This window comes from Emys orbicularis, chromosome 4 (genome assembly GCF_028017835.1).
Source record: "Emys orbicularis isolate rEmyOrb1 chromosome 4, rEmyOrb1.hap1, whole genome shotgun sequence".
NCBI lineage: Eukaryota > Metazoa > Chordata > Testudines > Emydidae > Emys > Emys orbicularis.
The window spans coordinates 104,521,137-104,543,137 of record NC_088686.1 but is presented as its reverse complement, the minus strand read 5'-3'; the positions used below and the strand labels follow the sequence as shown (position 1 = coordinate 104,543,137).

At 50.9% G+C, this 22,001-nt stretch overlaps 1 protein-coding gene across 1 annotated transcript in view; it reads right to left on the bottom strand.

Moving 5' to 3' along the window:
• Positions 1-22,001, bottom strand: part of PDE3B (phosphodiesterase 3B) — a 288,545-nt gene that overhangs the window by 73,544 nt on the left and 193,000 nt on the right. Inside the window, exon 4 of the mRNA XM_065402627.1 lies at positions 12,776-12,918. Within this exon, the coding sequence (XP_065258699.1) occupies positions 12,776-12,918 (143 nt within the window). The remainder of the gene's footprint in view (positions 1-12,775; positions 12,919-22,001) is intronic.

Below are 22,001 nucleotides of genomic sequence, written 5' to 3'. Positions count from 1 at the left end.
GTGAAGCGATCATCCCAGAGAATTGGGTGTGTCTGGGGGAGGGAGAGGGGGTTAGTTGGGTTTGTGCTGCACGTTAACCCGAAAACCACATCCCCTCCTTTTAAATTGCCAACCCATTTTAAATGGCCAACGGCTGCTTGGTATGGGAAATGAGGGCGCTGCTGTTTGAAACCATTCCCACATGTTATGTTATGAAGGTTAAAGAAGCCAAAAGACTTTAGTCTTCCATGGCTGCCTGCAAGCCGAATTCTGTTGCTCGGCCCTGCGTGAGTGATCTCTCACACCAAACCGGCATACCCTCAATAAAGGCAAAATGCGACCTTGTACCGAAAGCACATGTGCTATGTAATGTTAACAGCAAAGTTTACTGTGAAAGAGTCTATCCATTGTTCTCTAAAATGTGTCTTTTAACTACCACTCTCCCTTTTTTTTCCTCCACCAGCTGCAAATGTTTCAATGCTCACACTATCTTCTCCTTCCCAGAGGCTAGCGAAGATTAAAAGGCGAAAAAAACACACTCGCGATGAAATGTTCTGAGCTCATGCAGTTCTCCCATACTGAAAGAGCCCAGCAGAATGCGTGGAGGCAGACAATGTCAGAATCCAGGAAAGCACAATATGAATGCGAGGACAGGTGGCGGGCTGAAGATAATAAGTGGCGGGCTGAAGATGATAGGTGGCGTCAGCTTGGTGACAGAAGGCAAGAGGCAATGCTGAGGCTACTGAAGGAACAAACTGACATGCTCCAGCATATGGTTGAGGTTCAGGAAAGGCAGCATGAGCACAGACCGCCACTACAGCCCCTGTGTAACCAACCGCCCTCCTCCCCAAGTTCCATAGCCTCCTCACCCAGACGCCCAAGAACGCAGTGGGGGGGGCCTCTGGGCTCCCAACCACTCCACCCCAGAGGACTGCCCAAGCAACAGAAAGCTGGCATTCAATAAGTTTTAAAGTGCAGTGTGGCCTTGTCCTTCCCTCCTCCTCCACCCCACCCGGGCAACCTTGGTGCAGTTATCCCCCTATTTGTGTGATGAATTAATAAAGAATGCATGAATGTGAAGCAACAATGACTTTATTGCCTCTGCAAGCGGTGATCGAAGGGGGGAGGGGAGGATGATTAGCTTACAGGGAAGTAGAGTGAACCAAGGGGGGGGGGTTCATCAAGAAGAAACAAACAGAACTTTCACACCGTAGCCTGGCCAGTCATGAAACTGGTTTTCAAAGCTTCTCTGATGCGCACCGCACCCTCCTGTACTCTGCTAACTGCCCTGGTGTCTGGCTGCATGTAATCAGCGGCCAGGCGATTTGCCTCAACCTCCCACCCCACCATAAAAGTCTCCCCCTTACTCTCACAGATATCGTGGAGTGCACAGCAAGCAGTAATAACAATGGGAATATTGGTTTCGCTGAGGTCTAGCCGAGTCAGTAAACTGCGCCAGCGCACTTTTAAACGTCCAAATACACATTCTACCACCATTCTGCACTTGCTCAGCCTATAGTTGAACAGCTCCTGACTACTGTCCAGGCCGCCTGTGTATGGCTTCACGAGCCATGGCATTAAGGGGTAGGCTGGGTCCCCAAGGATAACTAGAGGCATTTCAACATCCCCAACGGTTATTTTCTGGTCTGGGAAGAAAGTCCCTTGCTGCTGCTTTTGAAACAGACCAGAGTTCCTAAAGTGCGAGCGTCATGTACCTTTCCTGGCCATCCCACGTTGATGTTGGTGAAACGTCCCTTGTGATCCACCAGTGCTTGTAGCACCATTGAAAAGTACCCCTTTCGGTTTATGTACTCGCTGCCTTGGTGCTCCGGTGCCAAGATAGGTATATGGGTTCCATCTATCACCCCACCACAGTTAGGGAATTCCATTGCAGTAAAGCCATACACTATGACCTGCACATTTCCCAGACTCACTACCCTTGATATCAGCAGCTCTTTGATTGCGTTGGCTACTTGGATCACAGTAGCCCCCACAGTAGATTTGCCCACTCCAAATTGATGCCCGACTGACCGGTAGCTGTCTGGCGTTGCAAGCTTCCACAGGGCTATCGCCACTCGCTTGTGAACTGTGAGGACTGCTCTCATCTTGGTATTCTTGCACTTCAGGGCAGGGGAAAGCAAGTCACAAAGTTCCATGAAAGTGCCCTTACGCATGCGAAAGTTTCGCAGCCACTGGGAATCGTCCCAGACATGCAACACTATGCGGTCCCACCAGTCTGTGCTTGTTTCCCGGGCCCAGAATCGGCGTTCCACGGCATGAACCTGCTCCATTAGCACCATGATGTCCACATTGCCGGGGCCCGTACTTTGAAAGAAGTCTGTGTCCATGTCCTCATCACTCTCGTCACCGCGCTGCCATCGCCTCCTCACCTGGTTTTGCTTTTGCAAGTTCTGGTTCTGCATATACTGCAGGATAATGCACGTGGTGTTTACAGTGCTCATAATTGCCACGGTGATCTGAGCGGGCTCCATGCCTGCCGTGCTATGGCGTCTGTGCTGAAAAAAGGCGCGAAACGATTGTCTGCCGTTGCTCTGACGGAGGGAGGGGCGACTTGTCTTACAGGGAATTAAAATCAACAAAGGGGGTGGGTTAACATCAAGGAGAAACACACACAACTGTCACACAGAATGGCCCCCTCAAGGACTGAACTCAAAACCCTGGGTTTAGCAGGCCAATGCTCAAACCACTGAGCTATCCCTCCCCCCACTATTCATGGAGGGAGAGAGGGAGGGGGGAGCAAATGAATACAAATGAATACAAAACAAATCTGGTCTCTTTCTTGTTTTGATCCACTCTATCTCTCTTATACATCTTAGGCTGGCAGCAGACGGTGCAGTACGACTGCTAGCCATTGTCGTCTCCTGGGTGCTCACCAGAAGATGGTGCAGTACGACTGCTAGCCATCGTCGTCTCCTGGGTGCTCGCCAGAAGACGGTGCAGTACGACTGCAGGCAGGACTGAATCTCCATGAGACGAAACTTAAAAATAGAATGACCTGGAGTCACTCCCATTTATGTCCAGGCGCCCCTGACCTACCTCACCGCGGTCTGCCAGGAGCACCCATGTCTGCCCAGGCGCCCCGACCGACCTTACCGAGGTTGGCTAAAAGAGCACCCAGGTGACGATGATGATGGCTACAAGTTGTAATTCACTGTCTGCTGCCAAAAGGCAATGAGCTGCTGCTGTGTAGCAATGCAGTGCCACGTCTGCCAGCACCCAGGAGACGTACAGTGAGAGTGAGCTGAGCGGGCTCCATGCTTGCCGTGGTATGGCATCTACATGGGTAACCCAGGAAATAAGGCTCGAAATGATTATCTGGCGTTGCTTTCACGGAGGGAGGAAGGGAGGAAGGGGGGGGGCCTGACAGCATGTACCCAGAACCACCCGCGACAATGTTTTTGACCCATCAGGCATTGGGATCTCAACTCAGAATTCCAATGGGCGGCGGAGACTGCAGGATAGCAGATAACTGTGGGATAACTACCACACTGCAACACTCCGGAAGTTGACGCTAGCCTTGGTACCGTGGACGCACTCCGCCAAGTTAATGGTCTTAAGTGGGGACACACACAATCGACTGTATAAAATCGATTTCTAAAAAATCGACTTCTATAAATTCGACCTAATTTCGTAGTGTAGGCATACCCTCAGACATCAGTAGTTCAGAAGCCAAATTAGCGATCAGCATTACCCAAAAGAGCCACAGTAGTGTGAATTCATTGTTTCATTTACTATAGTACTATATATTCATATTTTAACAGTATGGTTAAATATATATTATTCTCACATTAAAATGACTTATTATTTTATCAACTACAATTGGTTAACAACATAGTAAAAGCATTCTGGCTTGTTAATAATTAAATCACAGTGTTTTAATATCACGTGCTGCAGATGCATCAAAGAGCCTCTTGTGCCTTGAGAGCCACAGTCTATCATTGAACTAGAACATCTTCCAGGAAAAAGTACCTCTGTATCCGCTTCCGCCTGAGAACAGCCACCAAAAAGACAAGAACTTTTGTGAACACTCGAGGCATGGATGGCACTCTGAAAAACAGCACTTTGTACTGGAAATGATAGGCCTCATGAGCAAATCACAGAAGCCTCCTGTGCACCTGTTGAACCAGCACATGAAAGTAGGCCTCCTTGATTGACATAAGGTAATCCCCGGGAAAATCTCTGTCACTGTCAGCTTCAAGGTCTCCATTTTGAATATGGTCCTCCTAGTGCACTTTTCAGATATTTTAAATCTAACACTGCTCCATCTTCCCCAGATCTCATTTACCAGGAAAAAGACTGAGTAATGGCCGGAGAACATCTCCACCTTGAGAACGCACTCTCTCTGTCACAATTCACAAAAGACAATCTTTGGCCTTCTGCGTATTTTACCTCTTTTGAGGATTTGAGGATAGTGGAGAAAGGAGAAAGTGACTTTTCAGAATCTTTGAAAATTCTATGAGGTAACCATGTCGAACCACGTTCAGGACCTATTTTTCCAATGTTGAGAGAGGCCAAGTATGTAGGAGGTGGGATAACCTGTTGGAAAAAAGAGGGGGAGGAGAAGCTGGTGTAATGCAAACTGGTAAGCTGCCCTTCACAAGGCAGTCAAGCTGACTGCTTGACATTCCTACACTGTCTAGATGAGCTCATTGCAGACAAAAAGTGTGTGTGGGGGGGGATGGAGGGAAATCGTCTTTTGACTCTTCTCTCTCCTCCTAGACTGGTCAGGTTGCCTAGGTGTAAAGGGCTGGTAATGGTGGAATGACTGAGGGCAGAACTGCTTCTTTTTAGGGAAGGGAGTATAAATCCCCAAAGACTTCAATGTAGCCCTGGAGTGCTTGAGACTGCAGAACTTGTCAGTCTGCTGGAAAAGAGGGTCGATCCCTCAAAGGGGAGATCCTGAATAGTGTGTTGGACGTCCTGTGGAATACCAGATGATTGAAGCCATGAACACCTACACATTGTAGAAAACAGATGCCATGGCCCTGGCTGCAGAGTCTTCCCTATCCAATGCAGCCTGAAGAGAGGTCCCAGCAACTAGTTTACCCTCATCCACTATGGCCTGAAACTCTTGCCTGGGATCCTTTGGTAACTTGTCCACAAATTGGAGAATATTATTCCAGAGGGAGAAATTGTATCTTCTCAACAAGGCTTGCTGATTCAAGACACAAAATTGTAGTTTGGCAGTCAAATAAGTTTTCTTACCAAAAAAAAACAAAACAGTTTTTTTTGCCTCTTTACTCTTTGGTAGGAGTGGGCTCCCCGACGCTCTCTGTTCACTGCCGAGAAAAGGTCCCCAGGAGTTTGTGTTTGTAAAAATACTCATATCCCCGTAAGGGACATAGCCACCTCCAGTCAATCCTTTCGTGTGTTGGCGGCAGAGAAGATGGTGTTTGCCATAAAACCCTTGTGGCCTCATTTATAGGGAGAACTACTTGGGAAGACCCTGTTGAAACCAAAATGTAGACTAACCTATGTGAGCTCTCCTGAACTACCTCCATCTGCATGTCCAAGGAGGAAGCCACCCTCTTCAACAGGTCCTGATAGGCCCTGTAATCACCTTGTAGAGGCAAGAACATACCGGACACCACCACTTCATCAAATGATAAGGAGGAACACAAAGCAGGTTGAGGTTGAGCCTTCCACCCTGGTAACTCCTCTGACGGAAGTGCTGCTAGGGCAGTTTGCTCCTGCTTGGCAGCCAACTTGGTACCAAGGGTGACTTAATGAACCTCCTCATATGAACCATCCCAGTGCTTATTCAGGGATATAAAGGGATGAGGGTGAAGGGAGGATCTGATGGTGGGAGGAAACCCCCACAGGTTCCAATATGGCCATTGGTAGGGCATTGGACTTCAACCTCTTGCAGACCAAGGATCCATGTCCTGTAACCAGTGTGGAACCTCTGCTGGATACCAAGGGCAAAAAGCCCTGTTTGATGGAGAGTGACATTTCCTATCTCGAGATTGAGTCACATATAAGCTAACCACTGATCTGAAGATGAGCCCAAGTCACCCAATAAGGCGGGTGGGGGGGGAGGCGCAGTACCCCTCAGTGCCAAGAAGTGCTGTAGAGGCTCCAGAGACGACAGTACCAAGGGAAGCATAGTTAGTTTGCCTCTTGACTGCACTGGGCAAGGAGGCGCAGAAGGAACCAAAGCTGATCATGGTACCAAAAGTTTACCTCCACATGTAGGTAAGTCTGATGCAGTCTGAGGGTTTATCAATATGGGACAAGATGTCTCCTATTCTTGAGAAGCCAGTACCAAGAGGCACAAGAGATCATATGCAGCCGCATATGCCTCCAGCATTGTTGGTACTGAGAGTTTCTGCTGATGCTGTTGTTGCATTTTAGGATATGTCTACATCAATTAAATCCCACTCCTGGCCTGGGTCAGCTGATTTGGGCTTGCAGGGCTCAGGCTGCAAGGCTGTAAAATTTCTTCAAAGAGGTTCAGACTTGGGTTGCTCCAGCCTGAGCCCAAACATCTACACAGCAATTTTTGTCCCCACAGACCCAAATGAGCTGACCTGGCACAGCCGCACTGCAGGTCTTCTACTCCAGTAGAGATGTACCTTAAGAAGTCAGTACCACAGAGAGGGTTGATATACCAGCACTGGTTGGTCTCATCATCACAGAAACCGATGCTGGAGTCAATGATCCTGATTCAGATGCACTGGGGAATGCCTCCTCTCAGAGGACACTCTATCCTGCCCCTCAGCTTGTTTTCTAGTTGGCGGTGCTAGAGATCTTGATCTCCTGGAGGATGAGTCCTTCAAAGCACCATGCTGATATTTCTTCCTCAGCACTGGGGAAGAAGAGAGGTACTGAGACTCCGCAATCCCCGGTGGGGCATTTCTGACAGAAGCAGAAAGAAGGCTCCAATGGTGGACGGAAGGCAGCCTCCATGAGAAGGTGATGGAGCATCCCCACCCTATTGTTTTTAGTTTGGGGCTTAAAGTCACTGCAGATCTGGCACCTGGCCTGGACATGACCCTCAGTAAGGCACTTTAAATACTGAGAATGCAGGCCACTCACCGGCATGGATTTTCTGCCGCTGATGCAAGGCTTAAAGTCTGGAGACCGAGGCATTTCCTGGTACCAGGCATCAGCACCCAGAAAAAAGCTGGAACCAACAGTCCACTAAACTACAAAACAACTAAGAAATGAAACTTACTCTAAGCTAACTATGAATGAGTACCAAATTATATATAAGAGAAAATTTCACTGAAAGGGAGAACACTCTCAGAAGCAAGCCAACATGCTCTGACTACTAACCATAGGCAATAAGAAGGGACTGGGGTGGGTCTGGGATAGCTCCACCCGTTACAGCATCACATGGCAACAGAGGCCACTCACTGGCATGAGGTGCATGCCCCTCTCTGATGGAAACAGCTAGGGGGGGAAAAATCTCTCTCTCTGGTGCACTGGGTACAAACGCACCTGCAGTGGAATGGAAATGGACACCAATCACTCAAAGAAGAAAAAATGGTTACCTACCTTTCTGTAACTGTTATTCTTTTCACTCATCCATTCCACTGTAGATGTACGAGTATGTTTCGTGCAGAGTTGTTGGAGATGGTTCTCTTAGTAGTACCTGTTGGGGTAGTGCACGCACACTTTGGTGCCTCATGCTACTGTATGCAGGCATAAAGGGTCATACTGCTCCCAATACCCTCCTCAGTTTCTTCATACTGGAAAGACTCCGATAGAGAGGGGAAGGAGGGAGGGTTGTGGAATGGACATGTCCAACATATCTTGAAGAACAACAGTTACAGAAAGGTAGGTAACCATTTTTTCTTCGAGTGATTGCACATGTCCATTCCACGGTGGGCGACTCACAAGCAGTCCAAACTGGTAGTGGGCTCGGCGACTTCTGAACAAGGATTGAAGGACTACTCACCCAAATCTGGCATTGACTCTGGATTGATGAGAGATAGTATAATCAGAGGGCAAATGTATGGAGCGATGACCAGGTTGCTGCCCTACAAATATCCAGAATGGAAACCGTAGCCAAAATGGCCTCAGAAGCCACCTGCAATCTGGCTAAGTGCGCAATAACTTTATTGGGAAATGCAAAATTTGTCTAATAGGTAGCATAAACTAATACAACTGGGAATCCAGGCAGAGAGCTTCTGGGTGGAGACCAGCTGGCCTTTTACTCTGTCTGAAATCACGATGAAGAATTGAGAGGAAGAACTGAATCGTCTAGTCCACTCCAGGTAAAAAACTAAAGCATTGCTATCATCTGAAGTATGGTGCTTTTCCTCCCCTTTGCTCAACTGGGGCTTTGGAAAGAATGTTGGTAAATAAATTACTTGATTCATGTGAAATTTGAAAACCAATTTAGATAGGAATTTAGGGTGAGGCACCTTTAGATCTAAAAACAAAAAAAATCACGTTGTATGGAGCTTCTGCAGTGACAGGAAAGCCCTTGCCTTTATAGCATCCAGGACTGCTCCAATGAATTCTATTTTTGAACAGGGGAGAGGATGGCTTTCACTTTATTGATTAGCAGCCAGAGTGTGTTAAAAGTGGATCAAACAGTGGTTACATGGGAGAGTACATGAGACCTGCTCTGGACTTTTACTAGCTAGTTGTCCAGGTAAGGAAATACATGGACTCCTGACTTTCTCAGGAATGCTGCTATTACAGCTGTACGTTTTGTGAAACTGTGAGGGGCTGCTGACAGCCCGAAAGGTAGCACTGTGAATTGGTAGTGGAATCCATTGACCATAAACCTGAGAAATTTTCAGTGGTGAATTGCCACATGAAAATAAGCATTTAAGTCAAGAGCATCATATACTCCTGGGGGAATTCTGTGCCACTGCACATGCAGAGAATTTATGTCCCCCACAGATTTCTTTGCTTCCCTGCAGAAAAACGACTTTCTGACGGGGAAGCAAAGGGAAGTCACAAGAGCGGATATGCGACCCTCCCCAGCAGTACGTTTTGGATTCTCAGGGCAACTGGCAGAGAGAGAAATCACTGTGGGACAAGAGGTAGGACTGGGGAAGACCTGGCTGGTGACTCATACGCTGCGCTGGGCTCAGCTGCTAGTCTGGTCTGGGGAAGACGGGACTTCCTCTTCCCCTGCACGGCATCCGGGGCTGGGTCAGACCCACCCCAAGATTTCTCCCTGGCTAGAGGAACTCTGCAAACTCCTTTTCCCCCACCCCACCCCCCGCTTTCTACACCCATTGCTCCTCAGCTGCAGGGGGAGGGATCCCTGTACAGGGAAATGTTCGCCCATCCATCCACCCACCCAACCCCTGTGCATCCAGATCCCCTCATACCCAGACCCTCCCACTAAGCCTCACCCACCCACACTCAGAACCCCCCTGATGAGCCCCACTCCCCCTGCACCCGGATCCCCACCTCACCAAGCCCCAACCAGTTGCACCTGGATCCCCACCCCACTGAGTCCCACTCCCCCAACTTCTGGACCCATCACTGAGCCCCCCACATCCAGACCCCCGTGCAGAGCTCTAACCCCCCCACATCCAGACCCCCCCCCGCTGAGACCCAATCACCTTCACCCCCTGCAGAGTCCCATTACCATTGCACCCAAAAAAACCCAACAAGCCCCTATACATCCAGATCCCCTACTGAGCTGCCCATACCCAGACTGCCCCACAGAGAACCCTCTCAACCCACACCTGGATCCCCCCACACTAAGTCCCTCCACATTTGTATCCTGTCTTGCTGAGCCTGCCTGCCCACACCTGGTGCACCTGGCATGGAGGGGCAGGGCCCTGGGGTGTTTCTGGGGTAGGCCTGGTCCTTGCACTGTGTCAGGGTTAGGTGCAGCCTCACCGCTGAATCTGTCTTGTGGAGTGGGAGCTGCACAGTGATCTCCCATCTCTGTGCAGCCAGTGGCCTGTGTTCCCCAATGCCATGCTGGAACCTCCACATTTATTTGACAAATAAAATTTGCAGAATTTTGAAGAATTTTAAAATATTGTGCGCAGAATTTTTAATTTTTTGGCACAGAATGCCCTCAGGAGTTATCATACCAGTCCCTTGGATCTAAGGAAGGGATAATAGATGCTAGAGTGACCATCTGGAATTTCATTTTCTTCAAGTACTTGTTTAACAGCCTTACATCTATAAAATAGGCCTGATACTCCCTTTTCTTTTGGGATTATGAAGTAATGTGAATAAAATCTTCTCTTTGAAGAACATGGGAATGTCCTGTATGGCCCCCATAAGGAGGAGAGACTGGAAAGTAGCATGCTCTTGTGAGAGCAGACCCTCAAGAGGAACGGGGAATAGTGGTGGGAAGGATGGGGTCAGAAATAAATTGTAGGGTGTATCCCAGTTCCACCATGCTTAAGACCCACTGATTTGGGGTGATGCAGGTCCACGCACGTAGGAAGTGGGATAGATGGTTGGCAAAAATAGGGGTCTGGAAAGATGGCACTGTGGGGAGTGGTATACTGCTCTCATCCAACAGGTCAAAATGATTGCTTAAATGATCAAGGATTCCTAGAAGAGCTGGCAGCTGCAGAGGAGGGTGGAGACAGAAGATGCCTTTTGTAATCCCTACTCCTCCTTTTGGACAGGTCCTTGGAATGTGGCAAGAAGGGCTGAAATCACTGGGAATGCAGTGTGTGGAACTGCTTTCTTTTTGTTGCGGGTGTATAGATCCCCGAGACTTAAGGGTCACCCTTGAATCCTTACAGCTGTGGAGTCTGTCAGCACTTTTCCTGGAAAACAGCAAGGTGCCCTCAAATGGGAGGCCCTGAATTGTTTGTTGAACCTCTGGGGGGAGGCCTGATGCCTGTAGCCAAGATGAATGCTGCATTGTGATGGCAAAGGCCATAGCTCAATCCACAGAGTCTACCACATCCAGGCTCGCCTGCAATGCCAGTCTGGCAACTAGTTTGCCTTCCTCCATAAAAGCAGGGAACTCCTGCTTTGCATCATCAGGAAGTTTGTCTTTGAACTTCAGGATATTATCCCACAGGTTGAAATTGTAATGACCCAGCAGAGGTTGCTAGTTCACAATCCTGAGCTGTACCTTGTGGAATAAAGTTTCCTGCTAAACAGATCTCGTTTTTCCTCCTTCCTTTCCCTTTGGAGCAGAAGCCTGGTGTCCTTGCCTCTCCTTTTGTTGGTGACTGCAACTACCAGAGAGCCTGGAGGAGGGTTGTTGTTAAAGTGTTTGAATCCCTGTGAAAGGACATAATCTCTCTTCTCCACCCCTTCAGCAATGGGGGGCAGAGAAGAAGGGGTCTGCTATAACATCTTGACAGGCTCCAGGATAGCCTCATTAATACAGAGAGCTACCCTAGATGGTCCTACCAAGGCTAAAATGTCTACAAGCCTGTGTGATCTTTCTTGTACCTATTCTGGCTGGATATCTAGAGCTACAGCCATGTTCCTCAACAAGACTTGATGAGCGCTAAAATTATCAGGAGGGAGAGAGATAGATTAGGCCATTGCTGCCTCATCAGGTGACTAAGAAAAAGAGGCTAAAGGTGGGTGAGGACATCCCTCCTCCAATTCTTCTATAGGGGATTCCTGGGCACGCAGCTCTGCCTACACAGTACTGATCCCAGTACAGGGAGAAGGAAGATGGTGACCTTCCTTCAGATGTTCCCAGTACTTTGTTGATGTAGAAGTGTGAGAAGGGAGCAGAGAGGTTCTGGAATATGGTGGGAAGCCCCAATGGGTCCAGTAGGGCGATTGGTATGAAGGTGAGACCCAGCTCTGTGTAGGCCACTGGCTCTTAGAATGCTGAAGCTGGTACCACGATGGTCAGGCAACTGCACTCGGGCTACAAAGGAGCCAACTTCTGAGTCCGATGAAGAGTCTGTTTCCTCTGACCACAGGGGAGCTGAACCCCCCTCTCCTTCAAACCTCTCTCGCTGGTGATGGAGTTGCTACTACTGCCCCCCTTGTAACTATTAACCCAGTGGTTAGAGCTACCACCCAAGATGAAGGAGAGCTGGGTTCAGTCCCTTGGTCTGCCTGATGTGGAAGGGGTCTCCCATCTCCCAATCTTTTCTGTTGAAGCTGTTCCACTTTTTTATAAATATTGGCATAGGGGGACTAGAACCTAGGTCTTCTACTTCACAGATAAGTGCCCTAGCCACTGGGCTACAAAGTCACTCACCCTGTTACTGGCCCAATGAATATTTATTTTTCTAATTACTAGGCTAAAGGTTGATTTTCTTCTCTGTTTTTCTTGAAAAGGGGCTGACCTGGCTTAGGCGCCTAACTCCATGAGAGGTTCATGATTGTGAATCCTGTATGAGAGAAGCTCCTCCCTCCAACTCAGACTCAGGCACCTAAATCCCCTGGAGCAACATGGCTTTGGCCACACCCATCTCCTCAGCATTACCTACTGACTAATTTAGGTGTTGCAGTGCTTAAGTTCCCCTTGTGAGCCCTATCTTAGGTAACTATTTAGAAACTGTGTAGTTATAAAACGAACTAGTTTATGTTAGATAAATTATTCTTCATTTTCTACAAAAACTGCTATGTCATAATACCGGCTATGACTGGGCGCTTCACTCCACACCAGAATAATTTGATGTCTGGGTCTTATGGATAAATGAATCTATATGAGAACAAAATATTATTAACTTGAAATATATTAATATATTGTAGTTTATGCTGGAGCACCTCTAGCAAAATTTCCAGAATTCATTCAATTATGACATTGTACATAAACTCCTTTACCTAGTCCAATTCAAACATTAGATATATAAATGTAGGTTATTTTACAGTGGTAAAATAAATGTAAATGTACCGATTGGACGTTTACCTTGAAATATTGTATTCTTGATGAGGTCTCTTGCCATTATTGCGTTCCCACCTAGAAGATGACTGTTCAATAGGTGGCAGGCCAGAAGCTCCTGAACTTCGTCTCAACTGTGGTGTTGGTAAACTATTCCTGCTATTTAATCCCTGTTGAATAATTTAACAACAGTTAAAATTTCTCTTATTGAAAGCAGACAGTTTTATGATTTATTATTTCTGCAGGTAGTGTATGAAATTATTTTTATAGCTAATCATGTTCAAAGAAGTAGGAAGTATGGTATCCTGTGTTAGAAACATACTGATCTCAAAAATTTGAAAAAGGCTTATTTAGGAATAGTCTATTCGAGAGAAAGCTATCTATTTTATTTCTCATCTTCTCCTCATCCCATAATAAAAATAAAATCTAAGATATTTGTCCTTGGGAATTCATCTGTTCCAGCGATTATTCCTCACATGAAGTCAAGTAATTTAGAGCTGAAAAAGATCTATTATCTAGACTATCTTTTTGCAAATATAGGATTGCTCCTTACAGTACATTTTCTAATATTCTTCCTAGGTAAAGCACCTATGTGACTTCTGAACCTAAGTCCCATTTTCAAAAGTAACACAGGCTTCTAAGGATCTGTCTACACTGCAATGTAAACCCAGAGTTAGTGGGACTCAAGTCAGCTGACCCTGGGTTACAGAACCCAGAGCTTGAGTCTCCACTGATTGTTAACCATATGTTAAGAATTTTCTAACCTGAGTTAGGACCTGGGTCTCTGGCATCCACACTGCAGCATACAGACCTGAGTCAAACCAGCCATACCCCAGACTCTTTAGCGCACTTCCAAAATGTGTCCACTCTAGCCCTTTGACCATGATGCACTGTGGGAAAACTTTACTTTCCACGCTGCATATTAGAAGAAATTGGAACAGCCCGCCAATCCATCTTGCTGAGTAGTCATTTTGGTCTGTACACTCCCAGCTACTGGAACCAGCAACATGGAGCAAACGCCTTTTCAATAACTTCTCTTGCTTGCATTGTCATTCCTGTGTCAGGAAACGGGCAGAGCTTCTGTAAGTCGCTGGTGCACATTTCAGCAGTGTTTTCTGACCCACCAAAATTACCTCACAGAGCTTATGATGGAGCAGGAGGAAGAGGACCCTACCATGGCAGACTTAAATTGACTGAAGCTGCTCATGGCACTGTGTATAGCCGCTGATGCTCCCAATGTAGGTGCTTCTGATGCAGGGCCACAAGCACAGAATGGTGGGATCACATTGTCATGCAGACCTGGGATGACCAGCAGTGAGTCCAGAACTTTCGCATGAAGAAAGCTACATTTCTGGAGCTTTGTGAGCAGCTTGCCCCAACCCTCCAGCATCAAGACACATGCATGAGGGAACCCTTGCCAGTCAATACGCGGGTTGCTATAGCCATCTGGAAGGTGGCTACCCCAGATTGCTATAGGTCCGTTACCAACCAGTTTGGTGTTGGGAAGTCGACTGTGGTAAAGTGGTGGCGGAGGCTTCTGAGACAATCAGGCATGTGGGTTTATCCCACGGTGGAGGGCATAAAAGATATTCCTGAAGTAACGGCTGGCTTTGAGAGAAAGGGATTTCCAAACTGTGTCGGGGACACTGATGGGACTCGTGCCCATAGTTTGCCCTCCTCAAGGAGCTCATGAGTACATCAATCAGAAAGGATTATTATGCAGGACCTCATGGACCTCAGAGCTTGATTTATGAATGTCAATGCAGGCTGCACTGGGAAAGTTCATGATGCCAGAGTTTTTTGGTTGATCAGGAGTCTACATTCACAGACAGGTTAGAACATTTCCCACCAAATAATGTCATAATATATAGTTACTGTCCCCACTGTTACACGGGGGGACCCTGCATACCCCCTTTTGCCTTGGCTTATGAAATCATACCTGATGTAAGAGGCGCTGGCAAAAGATGGTTTAATTACACGCTCCAAAAGTGTTGAATGTGCTTTTGACAGATTGAAATCCTGTTGGAGATGTCTACAGACACATTTGGATGCCAGTGAAATCAAGGCTGTCTGTGTTAGTGTGGCTTGCTGTGCTCTTCACAATCTTTATGATATCGGAGGTGAGCCATTTCCCTCTGAATGGATCCATGACAGAGGACAGTTACCTGTTCCGTAACTGGCGTTCTTCGAGATGTGTTGCACCTGTCTATTCCACAGTAGGCGTGCGTGCTTGCCACGTGCACCGGTGCCGGAAGTTTTTCCCTTAGCAGCATCCGTAGTGGGGGAGCACCGCTGCGACCCCTGGAGTGGCGCCGACATATCGCACCATAAAGGGGGCTGCGTGCTCCCCCCACCCTCAGTTCCTTCTTGCCAGACAACTCCGACAGAGGGGAAGGAGGGTGGGATGTGGAATAGACAGGAGCAACACATCTCGAAGAACGCCAGTTACGGAACAGGTAACTGTCCTTTCTTCTTCGAGTGATTGCTCCTGTGTATTCCACAGTAGGTGACTCCAAGCTATACCTAATGGAGGTGGGTAGGAGTTCTAAATGATAAGTGTTAAGGGTTACCCGGGCAGAGCACCGCCCTACCAAACGCGGCGTCATCCCTTGCTTGGGAGACGATCGCATAGTGCGATGAAAAAGTGTGGACAGAGAACCACATAGCAGCCCTGCAGATGTCCTGAATAGGGACATGAGCCACATAGGCCGCTGACGAGGCCTGGGCTCTCATCGAGTGCGCCTTGACAATAGAAGGTGGGGGAACCCCAGCCAGTTCATAACACATGCGTATGCACGAGGTGATCCAGCGGGAGATCCGCTGGGTGGAGACCGGTTGCCCTCTCATGCGCTCTGCCGTAGCAATGAAAAGCTGAGGGGATTTCCGGAATGGCCTCGTTCGGTCTAAGTAAAAGGCCAGCGCCCTACGCACATCTAGCATGTGTAGGCGTCGTTCCTCATTGGAGGAATGGGGCTTAGGACACAGGACTGGCAGAAAAATGTCCTAGTCCATATGAAACGCCGAGACCACCTTCGGCAGGAAGGCTGGGTGTGGGCGAAGCTGGACCTTCCCCTTATGGAAAACAGTGTACGGGGGTTCAGAGGTCAGGGCCCTAAGTTCCGACACCCTGCGGGCTGAGGTGATAGCCACCAAAAACGCCACTTTCTCAGATAAGTGGGACCAGGAGCACATGGGCAGAGGCTCAAAGGATGGCCCTGTGAGGCGTGACAATACCAGGTTCAGGTCCCACGGTGGGACCGGAGGTCTAGCATAAGGGAACGCTCTGTCCAAACCCTTTAAAAACCTGGAAGTCATATGGTGGGAGAAAACGGACTGTCCCGCCACCAGAGGGTGGAAGGCCGAGATGGCCGCCAGGTGCACCCTGATCGAGGAGGGGGCCAACCCTTGGGTCCTAAGGGACAGGAGGTAGTCCAGGACCAGCTGGAGCGGAGCAGACGCGGGGGAGGAACCTCTCTCCCTCGTCCATATAGAAAACCAATACCACTTAGCCAGGTAGGATCTCCGTGTGGACGGCTTCCTGCTCTCAAGCAGGACCCGTCTAACAGCCTCGGTACACCTCCCCTCCTCCGCATCTAGCCACGGAGCAGCCACGCTGTCAGGTGGAGCGGGGCCAGGTTGGGATGGAGGAGACGACCTCCCTCCTGCGAGAGGAGGTCCGGGCGGAGTGGCAGCCTGAGAGGGGGGGCCACCAATAGTTGTAGTAGGGTCCCGTACCAGTGCTGACGGGCCCAATCCGGGGCTATCAGGATAATCCTTGCCCCGTCTGATTTCACCTTCTGTAGGACCCTGTCTATGAGGGGAAAAGGCAGGAAGGCGTACATCAGGGGCCCCGACCAATTGAGCAGGAACGCGTCCGTCATGGCCCCGTCGCCCTCTCCCACCCTGGAGCAGAACCTGGGACACACGCGATTTTGGGCAGTGGCGAACAGGTCTACCTGGGGAGCCCCCCACTGTAGGAAGATCCACTCCGCTACCTCCCTGTGTAGGGACCACTCATGCTGTTGCGAGAACACCCTGCTCAGGCGATCCGCGAGCATGTTGCTCTCGCCAGGTAGGTGGAACGCTCAGAGGAGGAGGTCGTGGGCTATACAGAACTCCCACAGGAGCTGGGCTTCCTGGCATAAGGCCTTGGAGCGTGTGCCCTCTTGCCTGTTGATGTAATACATAGCGGTGGTATTGTCCGTGAGGACTCTGACCACTTGCCCCTGTAAGTGCTGGCGGAAAGCCATGCACGCCAGGCACACTGCCCTGAGTTCCCTGACATTTATGTGCAGGGTCAGTTCCTCGGGTGACCACATACCCTGGGTCCTGAAGTTCCCCACATGGGCTCCCCAGCCCAGGTCCGAGGCATCCAACACTAGATCTAGCGACAGAGAGGGCTCTCGAAAGGGGATACCCCGGAGCATGTTGCTCGGGAGGGACCACCATTGTAGGTCTGGCACCACCGTTGGCGGCACCGTGACGACCTTGTCCAGGCCGTCCCTGGCCTGGGAGTACCGGGAGGCCAACCAGAGTTGGAGGGGCCGCATCCGGAGCCTGGCATATCGCACCACCGAGGTGCATGCGGCCATGTGGCCGAGGATTTGAAGGCACACCCGAGCCATGGTCACCGGGAAGGCCGTGACCGAGGCGATGAGGCCTTTAAGCGCCTAGAACCTGTCCCTTGGAAGGGAGGCCGTGGCCGCCCGGGAATCTAACAGTGCTCCTATGAATTCTATGCGCTGGACCGGTACTAACGTGGATTTTTCCTCGTTTACCACTAGGCCTAGAGCTGAGCAGGTGCGTAGCAGGAAAGTTATCTGCTGCTGCACCTGGGACCAGGACTTGCCCTTGCAGCAGCGAGTTGTCCAGGTAGGGAAAGATCTGCAGCCCTCACCTCCTGAGGTGGGCCGCTACCACCGCCATACACTTCGTGAAGACCCTGGGGGCCATCGAGAGGCCAAAGGGGAGGACCGTAAACTGGTAGTGGTCCTGACCCACCAGGAAACGGAGGAAGCGCCTGTGACCCTCGAAAATGTGGATGTGAAAGTACGCATCCTGGAGGTCCAGCGCTGCAAACCAATCCCCCGGGTCTAGGGAGGGAATAATAGAGGCTAGGGACACCATGCAGAATTTGCAGCGAACCAAGAACTGGTTGAGCTTCAGCAGGTCGAGGATGGGCCGAAGCCCGCCCTTCGCCTTCGGGATGAGGAAATACCTGGAATAGAATCCCTTGCCCCGGATTTGCCAAGGTACCCTCTCCACGGCTCCCAGGGAGAGGAGGCGCTGTACCTCCTGATCTAGAAGGAGCGCATGTTCCGGGTCCTCCCTGGCCGGAGGGCAACTGGGAGGGGGCGAAAGAACCTGCAACCTGTACCCCAGGGATATAGTGTTGCGGACCCAGCGGTCTGTAGTAATATGGAACCATTGCAGACTGAAGGCAGGTAAACGATTGGCAAACCTGAACTTTATTAACTGGGGGGGGTTAACCTGGCAACCGGCCCGGCGACCCCCCGCAAACAGTCAAAAACGCCGCTTCCCCGGCCTCCTGGTCTTAGAAGGCCCCGGACGAGGGGCCGAACGGGATTGGCGTTGTGACCGGCGCCTCTGCTCCCGCTGCTTCTTAGGCAGGGGCTCATATCTGCCCCGAGCCTGTGGAGCAGAGGCGTGAGGCCTGGGCTTGTCCTTGGCCGGCGGGACGTACAGGCCCAGCGTCTGCAGAGTGGTACGGGAGTCCTTCATCCCGTGCAGACGGGTGTCTGTTTGATCAGCAAACAGGGCCCGACCGTCGAATGGAAGGTCCTGTATGATCGACTGGGACTCAGCCGATAGTCCAGAGAGCAAAAGCCAGGACGCCCTTCTCATGGAGACCGCCGTGGCCATCGAACGAGCGCCTGTGTCCGCCGCATCTGAGGCCACCTGGAGCGCTGCTTTAGCCGCCGCCGTACCTTCATCAACCAGAGCCCGGAACTCCTTCCTGTCTTTCTCGTGGAGGGAGGACTCAAACTTGGGAAGGGATCCCCAAAGGTTAAAATCATATCTGCTCAAGAGTGCCTGGTGGTTGGCCACTCTGAGCTGAAAACTCGCAGATGAATAAACCTTTCTCCCAAAGGAATCCAGCCTGCGAGCATCTTTGTCCTTAGGGGTGGGAGCGGGTTGGCCGTGTCTCTCCCGGTGGTTAACGGACTCCACCACTAGAGAGTTCGGAGCTGGGTGAGAGTAGAGATACTCGTTCCCCTTTGTGGGCACAAAGTACTTCCGCTTGGACTTTTTGGAAATAGGACCGAGGGATGCAGGGGTCTGCCAGAGGCCAGTAGTGATATTGGCCACCCCTTGATGGAGCGGGAGGGCCACGCGCCCCGGAGGTAAGGACATTGAACAACATGTCCGATGGTTCCTCCATCTCCTCAGCCTGGAGCTGAAGGTTTGATGCTACTCTCCTGAGAAGCTCTTGGTGGGCCTTGAAATCCTCCTGAGAGACCGGAGGAGGGGCAGCCACAGAGTCATCCGGTGCTGAGGAGGTCGGTGCTGCGGTGTCGTCGGCACCCGGCGGTACCGGTAGCTCGACGTCCTGACCCTGGGACCGAGTCGGTGCCGGAGGGTCGGTGCCCACTGCCTCATCACGGTGCCGAGGCGGTGACATCGGCTGGGCTTGGGACGCTCCCGCCACAGAGCGTGATCCCGGCGGTGCCGGTGCCTGGGGCCACGGTGCCCACTGGCACCACTGTCCCTGCCAGGGAACGGCCTGGCCCTGGGGTGCGAGGGGGCCCGGAAGGGCCGGCTGGTCCTGCGGTACCGAGCGGCTCGAGGAGGGGCGGCTGCATGCCGAGGCGGAGGGGCGGCTGCATGCCGAGGCGGAGGTCCAGGACGAACGCACGGTGCCGTACGAACGGCTGGAGCGGTCCCGAACATGGAGGAGGACAGGTAGGAGTCGGGAGTACTGTCCCTGTATTCCCTCTGGCGCCCAAGACTACGACGCCTCGGTGCCTGGGACTCCCGTGACGAACTCCGAGCATGGCGCCTTCCGCGGCGGGTGCCGGAGTATGAACGTCGGTGTCGACGACGACAAGACCTGTCCCTGCGGGTAAGGCTCGAAGAGAAGCGGCGGCGTCTTTTAGTGCCACCCCTACAATCTCCCGGGGAGGAGGAGGTAAGCTCGCTCACAGACGACCCTGCTTGCGGTGTGGAGATGCGCCTCGGTCCGTGGCTCAGCCCTTCGACTCGGGACGCCTCGGAGACGTCCGGAAAAGGTTGATGGGCACTCAGCGGTGGCTTCCCACGGGATCGGGGGCCCGACTGAGGCGGCGCTCCCGGCACCGGAAGTGTCCCGGCACTGGAAGATGTCGCACGCGGCCTGAGCTGCCTCCGGCGTCGAAGGCATTCTCACCTCTGGCGAGGCGCGCGTGGACGGCACCAGACTACTCCGCTCCACCCGAGTCGGAGGTCTCGGTCCCGATGGGGATCGTGGGTTGTCCAACGCGGGTCTGGCCTCACCCCATTCTTTCTCCCGGCGCCGCTGAGACTTCCCTGGCTTCTTAGCAGGGGAGCGGTGCTGGGACGTCGAGGGTGCTTTGCAGCACAAAGAGGACGCGGTGCCGGGTGCCGACGACGCGGAGCCCGGCGCGGTGTCAGCTCAACGCGCCGGTGCCGGGGCCAATGCCGACTCCATTAAAAGAACCCGGAGTCGGATCTCACGCTCCTTTTTCGTTCGCGGCTTGAAGGAGCGGCAGATCTTGCACTTCTCACTAACGTGAGACTCGCCCAGACAGCGAAGACACTGATTGTGGGGATCGCTTCTGGGCATAGAGTTGCGACAAGAGTCGCACGACTTGAAGCCTGGGCCATGGGGCATGCCCTGAGCCAGGCACCAACAAAAGAAGTTCAGCAAAAAAGTTCAGTGAGACTGGACACCACTAAGGCTATAAATGCTGCAGCCAAGGCTGGAGCACAAAGTTCCGACTACCTTCACTGGCGGCAAGAAGGAACTGAGGGTGGGGGGAGCACACAGCCCCCTTTATGGCGCGATATGTCGGCGCCACTCCAGGGGTCACAGCGGTGCTCCCCCACTACGGATGCTGCTAAGGGAAAAACTTCCGGCACCGGTGCACGTGGCGAGCATGCACACCTACTGTGGAATACACAGGAGCAATCACTCGAAGAAGAACGAAGGGCTGCTGAATGAGTTCACTAAGCCAGAAAGTTCACCTGCCAAAGCTGGAGCTGGATGTACCCGGGCAACAGAAATGAGGGATGCTTTGTGCTCCCACATTATGGTCCCAGTGGAAGAGGGAATAGTATCTTTATGAATTTGCTTGTGGGGATGGGGTTCAGTGCTTGGGGAAGGGTGGGGCTTGATTGCCAGGCACTGCACTTATGAATGCCATGACCACTTATGAAATGGTGTGTAGGGGATGATTCACAGTATGGATTCATATAAGGAAGTGACTGAAGTGTGGACTGATGTATCTAACTTTATAGAGGAATACCGTTTGCTTACTAATTCCTAATAGTCCCTGATCATGTGTTTATCTTATTTTAAATACACATTGTATGATGTGATACAGTGATGATAATAAATGTCCTTGACATAAAAAGCTTTATTTATAAACATGTATTATAAAAGTACAACATTCACCCATTGCCAGGCAGGCCAGTTGCCATTACCACACCAAAACACCAGTAACAACAGAACCTTTCAACAACAGCAACAACAAAAAAGTGCAAGAACACGTGCGAACAGTAAAACCATGAACAAGACAGAAACCCCCTACCACTGCATGTCTTCAGCCCTCTATTCTCCTTTCTTTTCTTATCCCATTTACTCCATGCTTGGCGCCAGGAGAAGGGGCTGCAGGCATCCCAAGGGGAGAGGGTCAAGAAAGAAGACTCTATGGCGCAAAGTTGCCCTGCCCAGCCACTCATGGGGCCCAATTGCATGGGCCACTGGCCACGGAGTTTTACAAGTTGTTTCTGGACTGCATCCCAAGGTACTGCACAGGGATGCAGGCCACGGTGTGGATGATGTGACTCAGACCAAGGTGTGGATGATGCGGCAGGAGCCAATATTCTTGCAGCCATTCTTGATATCAGCTGCTCAAAGAGTTTTCTCTGCTGAACTCTGTCCTTCTCCCTTAGCCTGCTCCAATATCCTCAAGGTGTGCAGCCAGCTTCAGCCTTTCCTTTTGCCTCTCAGCATGCCTTTTCTCTAGCTGTAAGTCTCTCTCTTTTTGGTACTGGACCTGCTTGTTGGTCC